Source organism: Morone saxatilis, unplaced genomic scaffold (genome assembly GCF_004916995.1).
Source record: "Morone saxatilis isolate NCDOM2014 unplaced genomic scaffold, NCSU_SB_2.0 Contig3, whole genome shotgun sequence".
In the NCBI taxonomy this organism is placed as follows: Eukaryota; Metazoa; Chordata; class Actinopteri; family Moronidae; genus Morone; species Morone saxatilis.
The window spans coordinates 6204045-6211445 of NW_023339873.1; the positions used below are offsets into that span (position 1 = coordinate 6204045).

The following is a 7401-nucleotide window of genomic DNA, read 5'->3' on the forward strand; positions in this document are numbered from 1 at the left end:
CATTCCATATATTCAAGGTTCATTTAATATATTCAAGGTTCATTCAATATATTCAAGGTTCATTCAATATATTCAAGAATTCATTCAATATATTCAAGGTTCATTCAATATATTCAAGAATTCATTCAATATATTCAAGGTTCATTCAATATATTCAAGAATGCATTCCATATATTCAAGAATTCATTCCATATATTCAAGGTCCATTCAATATATTCAAAGTTTCATTCCATGTATTCAAAGATTAATTTCCTGAACGGCATGTCATAATATATATAATAATTGAAATATATTTAATATATAGCCCAGATTCAGTACTGAAACATGTAACCGGCTGAGCATTTCTTAACCTTCCTCAGACTAGCTGAAGGCACTAAATGTTACAGCCTGGACCTGTGATAGTAAAAGGGCAGCAGGGTCTGTTAATATGTAAATAAAACCCTGTGAACTGGACTTTGTTTGGCATTTTTCAAGCACTCATTCAACATTTTCTCTCAGGAACTAATTTGACCTTGTCCATTATATCTGTGTACTTTAAGGGAAAGGTTCAAGGCTTTACGTTCTGCTTTTATCTGACATTTAACAATCAGCACAAAGGGGAAAAAAAACGAAACCTCCAACCTTTAGTCAGTTCAGGATTCAAACACAAATAACGGCCTTATAGACAGCATATTAAAGTTGACAAGCGGTGACTCTCATGCAGAGAAGAACAAAAATGAAACACCTATTTGACTGGTGCGTCTGGCACATGTGCTCAATCCCCCCACAGCTGTTAAAACACTCACTAAGGCCCTCTGATTCTGACTATAGCTTTTCTTTATCTGTTATTGGTAGTACCACTCAGCTGCTTTAAATAGACACTGTCACAAACCCCCCACCATATCCCCCCCTACCATACCATACAAATCTGTAAATATTTTTGTAATCCCTGTTTTGGTTTATTGAATCACACTGTGAGAATTAATTAACATGATTTTAAGCAGAGGCTTATGCAAATGATAAGATCTCAGGGAATGTTGGCCCAAGAGTCATTATTAAATCAGGGCTTTTAACTACAAAAGACATCACAAACAGGTTACAAATAGTGTTAGTGTAGTGCTTGTACGTTGCTGAGAAACATGGAGACTGTGTGATGTTTATGCATGAGTACAAAGTAGTATATGTGGTGATTCGGAAGGCTGAAACAACACCTTTATTTTTATACAAAGGTGTTATCTTGTGCAGAAATTTAATATTCTCTAATGCTTTCAGTTTCATAGCAGCAAAACATAGAAATCTGCCAGAATTTCACCAAGACATTTTACTAATTAAAGCCTTTGAATTAGCATTTAGACCATCATGTGTCACAAAGCCTGGGTATGCTTAAAACAAACTCTATCATATGATGTGTCATATGGCAAAAGTGTTTATAGTTGTTCCAAAAGGTCACAGTTGATGCTGGGGTGAAAGCCCACTATCATAGAGAAGGGCTGCTCGAAGGAATTCATGGAATTGCACTCATTTTGAAGAAGAATGAAAAAAAGAGAGCTTGAGAGAGGAGTTTAGACCCTGCATACTTACTCACTTCCACACATCTGGCCGCTGCGTGAAGTGGCCGTGAATGCTCGATTGTCGGTTTAGTGGGAGAGGGTTTATAACTCTTTGATGATCCCACAAGCGCTTTGTTTGAAGGATACTGAGACCACATTTAAGCTCCGACCAAAGTGCTTATTGGATGGTTCGAAGAGCGTCTGAAACCCCCCCCCACACACACACACACACACACACACACACCTTTCTGATAACAGAGCTATGGAGGGCTATGTCCAACAATTTCTAACATTCACACCAACTTCATGCAGTGACTGGCCAGCTATGTAGAAGTAAAAAAGTAAACCAGGTTTGATCCTCTCATGCTGTCTTTCCTCAACTATTTGTGTCACTTTTCATGTGAACAAAAGAGTGCAACAAGATGCCTGCTTTCCAGGAAAGACTGTCTGAGAAGTGGTGCATTTATTCTCAGCATTTATTTATAACTATATTTAAATGATTAATGCCGTCTCACGCTTCTTACTGACAGCAGGATTTTCACCCTGTGAGTGTGAACGTTGGGAACAGCTGCTGTAAGATGTGACTGGACAACATGTTTGTGCCTTTTATTTGACATTGAAGAGGCAGACAGGGAACAAAGGACACTGGCTGGAATAGAGCCGTGGATATTGCAGCTATGTGGCACATACGGTAAGCATTCGAGTTAGCATTCTAGTTCTTATTGAGGATACCCAAAGCCTTAACACATTTAGAGCTGCATGGGACACTAAAACTCTTCCCTAAGACCAAGGTTACAGAAATACTTTAAGGGTTGGAAGATTCTTAAAAGGCATAGACCCACTCTTCTTATTCAATTTTCATAAAATCTTTGAATTTAGAAATTATTTCACGAAGAAACGCTACCAAACGAACAATAAATATATTGTATATAGTCATATAGATGTATAATGTAAAACATTACGTTTTATTCGCCTTTAATGTTTGATGTGCTTGAAGGAGCTAGCTGATATCTAATCTTGACTTTAGAGCGCTGATAAGTTACGTATAAAACGGACGAAGGAATGCGATGGGATGGATGGATGGATGGATGTAGTTTCGGACATGTCAGATCAACACTCACAGGAAACGGCTTGCGCTTTCTTCCAGGCTTGCCAACTTTACAAGAGGCACTACTTTTAGCCGAGTACTCCTCTGTCATCAGGTCCATGTCCAGTATTGTGCTTTCACCCTGTCAATAAAAAAACAAAACAAAACACATTATGTAAACCATGATTTAAAGTCAGTATCCTATAATATTTGTGTGACCACATCTATAGGAAGCCTGGATGCACAAGATTTCTACATTTTTCAAGGTTATGAAAGACTGTATTAGTGCATACAGTAAACTAAGTGAAAGTTTCACCTTAGCCAAAGATGCAGCAGGAGTGATACATCTGCAGGAGACGCACAAAACTGCACCATACTGAAACACTTCAACATTTGGGGGGGACTGCAGTGAGTCCTTGATTGTCTTTGGCATGAGTGGACAATGAGACAGATAGAAACTGAATGGCACGTTCCTTTGAACTAGGCTGAAGTGAAATCTCCACGGACGCAGCGCTGACCTTCCACAGACAATCCCCTCTTGACACTGTTACAAAGACGTCGACCGGCCCCCACCTTCCCCCCGCTGCAATTTCCCTTTGATTAATAAAACTGTCTACCCCCATGAACAAAGCCCCATGTCCGCCACAACCAAGTACCCCTGGGGTTGATGGGAGAAAAGATGATCCTAATGTAGATGCTGTGAGTTTCAATATTGGCTGAATAGGACCACCAGCACCAGGTCTGAATGCAAATGAGATTGCAAGGCCATTCCTGACAGCTGCGGGGGGGTCCTTATTAAATTCCTTCAGTGTTGAATGTGAGATCCCCCCCAAGATAAATGGGCTCTCCGCACTGTAAGTCATTCTAGGACTTGTTGTTAAGTACCGTCATTTTAATGTTAGGCACTGTGGCGTAAGATGACATGAAACAAGATTACTGTAAGATACAGCAAGACAAACAGGGGAGATTAGGGACACGTGCAACACCTTTTAAATCTTCCAAACAGAAGGAAACTACAGTGACACTGCACATGTTACATACATACATACATACATACATACATCTGCCTGCAAGACTGCATTATAACATGACGCTATCCAGGCAACGGAGAAATCACTGGTGTATTTTAGCCATGTATATCAATTCCTTTACTGGAAGTTTCAATTAGTTTTGCATGAAAACATGTGCCACTTAGTCCATTTAGCTGCTCTAGAGCTTTCAATCTTATCACATGGTCATTGTAAGCTGGAATTGTAGATGTTTAATTTTCCCTTTTTTTCCCAAGCACTTTAAGGACTTATCTTGTCGTTGTTAGATTTAAACCCTTTGGCAAACCCCATCTGCTTATGAAGATCATGTGATATTGTCAAAAGCTCCACAACTCCAGAAGATTATTTCTGTTACTGCTGTTTCTGCACTGCAACAGTAGCTTCGCCCATGTGGGTTTTGCACTTGTATCTACAATGAATAACATAACGCCAGTATTAGCAACAGCAAACAAATACAGTTTTACACATAGCAAAAACTGTTGCAGAAGCAATACAGCCAAAATTCCATATCAGGTCACACAATCTGACCTCTGTACTTTTTCCCATCAACTACCCAGCAAAGCAAAAATACCATAAAAACATTCTTACAGATCTGGACTTGTGCACGCTCCAGATTCCAGCAGACACTACTTGTTAAATCATTTAAAAGATAGAGGATGTTAATAAACACGGGCAGGAATTTCAAAGGTCAGACCATGTTACGTCCTGAGAGTGTTTGCTGCTAAAATGGAATAAATCCATCATCCATTAGAGTCCCACAGTGATAAACTGATTTGCATAAAGAGATAGATGCGATCAGAGTAACTGATGCTGTGATTAATGGGCACAGGGTTATAATTGATAAACACTGCTCTAAAATCACAGAATATTCCTTAATGAATTTCTGGATAAAAATACAGAGGTTACCAACGAAGGTTATTGTAAATGTACATATCGATGCTTTTGTGAAGGGACGTGTTTTGCAGATGGTCCTCGTTCATTGTGTGATTACTAATAGAGAGCCTGGTGCTTGGGTTTTTCCTTACAGGGCGGCAGAATTTGCATAGATAATAGCACGTTTTGAGTGCAGCCTGGTGTGCAGGCTCATTTGGGAACCACTTACACGGATGACACAATTCAGTGGTGCCTGCAGGAACAGCCTACACCACAACACTCATTCAATTCCCAACCCGAGCGCTAACACGCTAAATGGAAATAAGACGCCATTTTTCACACACAGCTTCACTCTAATATTTAAAAAAAAAACAACAGAAAAACCTGAGATATGATTTGCTGTTGCCTGGAGTGAACCCTACTACAATGTCAATATCTCTGCACTATTTCCATCTGGGTAGCCGGTTATTTAAGGCAATGTCTGTTGCCAGGCAACAAGACTAAGGGCAGTACTGTGTAATGGGAACGTAGAGGAAGAGGACAGATCCCCCCAGTAAAAGAGCTGTAGAGCCATTCCAGCTCCAGCACAACCTACGCCAGCCAACGCCCCACGTCACCAACCACCATTACAACAGCAAATGTCACATAATACAGCTGCATCTTCTGCCTGCTCAGTGATGCTGCTACCGCTGCCACTGTGGAGCATCAGTGATGCTGCAGTTACACACAGACTGTGTTAATGAGCCGGTCTGCATTATGAAAGGTGACACGGCAGTCCACGTACTGTTGGATTCTTCTGTGGAAATCTGACTATTTTGTCAAAAAACAGAAGACAGTGAAGCTACTGAGTCAGCTTCAGTAAGTCGTAGGATTGCAGAGATCAATAAGGCATTAGCTGGACTGATTGGACTCCATTCATAAAATTGGGAGAGGTTATAATTGGCTTTGACCTGACGTGACTGTACAAGCCACACTCCTCTTATATCATGGCTCCATCAATGCAACATCAAAGCAATAACACTAAAACAAAAACACACACACACACACACACACACTCTCTTACAGATATTTTTAGGAAAATACTAAAAGGCACACACTGTACTACATCGTTGCTGGATAATCTCCTTTTAAATCAGCTCTGGTGAGTTAAGGGTGTTTTAAAAAAATTGCATTTTGCAGCGATGGAGAGTCAAATCCAAAATGAATCAGCAGCAGTCATTCAAAAAGGGCAGAATACGAATGAACTCTTTGAACCCACTAGCAATAAAGTTAAGAAATCAAGTCATTCAACAACATCGTAGCCCCAGAGGAGTATCGTAAAATACCTCGAGAGAGACTCTTCTATGATACTTCTATGTTTATATCTTACCATTCTGTTTCCAGGTGAATCAGCGTAGTCTGAGCTTTTGAATGCAGTGGTATTGGTGTTGGTGACAGTGTTGGACGGCATCTTCGAAGGTTTTTGTGGGCTTTATGGGTAACGTCTGATAATGGGGCGATGTAGATGAGGTGAAAATAAACTTCTCAAAAGGAAAAAAAAAAAACAACCAAAGAAATGAGAGATGATCCCCTCTTCTCTCCACTCTCCTGGAAGATAAAAAAAAGGAAAATGACAACTTGTTCATTCCTCACACATTAAGACACACTTGCAATGAAATGCATGCTGCAGTGACACATTTTGTGCACATTTCCTCAAGTCAGTTTGGTTAGAATTTATTTTCTGTCTTTTCTGAGCATCAGCTTTCATTTGTTGAGTGCACGTCATGTATAGGACCCTCACAGGCTGCTATAGAATACTGTATGGCTACTATCGCCTATAGGGCCACTTTTTTTTTTTTTTTTTTACGACATGGATGTATTGGTGTACAGTAGTCGAGATTAAATGGCTGTTATATGCCATATATAACCTGAAAAACGCTGCAAAATAAATCCAGGATGATTATATTGTTATATATATATTGTTGTTTAATCATTAATATTTTTACCTCATGTGTCTGGGTTAAAGTTAGTCAACCATGCGCACATAGCGTAGCCACAGTTACACTCCTGGAAAATGTGCACATAAAATAAATAACCCCCAATGCATCTATATTCACATGGGATGTGTTTAATTTCCTCCAAGGAGGTTGTCAAGATTGATGACAGCCGGTTCTGATTTATTTAAAAAAAAAAGGTCTAATAAGATGCTGGAAAAATAATTGCAGGCAACAACCAGGTGAAAAACAATTTATTATAGGACCAGAGAGGCGTTTAATGTCACCGCATTTCCACGCACACATCAAGCTACAACCAGGCCACACGCTCACATTCCTGCCATCGACTCACTTGCACTTAATATTCAATTGGCTATGCGTTAAAAATTGCAAAGTTTTAGGCGTCTGTGCAGCAGGGGGAAGTCCGCAGTGTGGACACAGGGGCTGGCGGCTCTTTCGCAGGCTACGGCCACTCAAGTATAAATCCCCGTTATCTTTTTTTTATTTTTTATTAATGAGGTCAGTGTTTTCAGATCGGATCCTGGTTCTGTGCTGCAAATTTGGTTCAAGTTCAAGTGCACATCGCGATGTCCAATCCGTACATCTGCGAGAGGAAAAAAAAAAAAAAAAGAAGAAAACAAAAAGCCCTAAATCGGCTATTTCCTCATTTCGCCTTCCGCTCTTTCACGGCTCTGTTAACACAAAGGTTACCCTTCCAGCGCAGTTACTAGTGCCGGGTTAAACGGATTTAAATGCGTGAATCACTGTGTTCGTTACCCGATTTTTCCAAGTCCCAGGCCTGACCCTTTTTGTCTCGCTTGCTCCCGGAGCCTCCTTCCTCTTCTCTCCCCGTCCTCCGCCTACGCAGCCGGTGTGTCGGTTTAACTGGA

At 40.3% G+C, this 7401-nt stretch overlaps 1 protein-coding gene across 5 annotated transcripts in view; it reads right to left on the bottom strand.

The window, feature by feature from the left end:
* The window catches only part of dnmt3ab (DNA (cytosine-5-)-methyltransferase 3 alpha b), a gene marked incomplete at its 5' end in the record, with an annotated part of 41202 nt that extends 33801 nt beyond the window's left edge, over positions 1-7401 (bottom strand). For all 5 annotated transcript variants that reach the window (XM_035674286.1, XM_035674285.1, XM_035674283.1 and 2 more), the window contains 3 exon segments: positions 2651-2758; positions 5908-6125; positions 7289-7401. In XM_035674286.1, coding sequence (XP_035530179.1) covers positions 2651-2758; positions 5908-5988 — 189 coding nt within the window.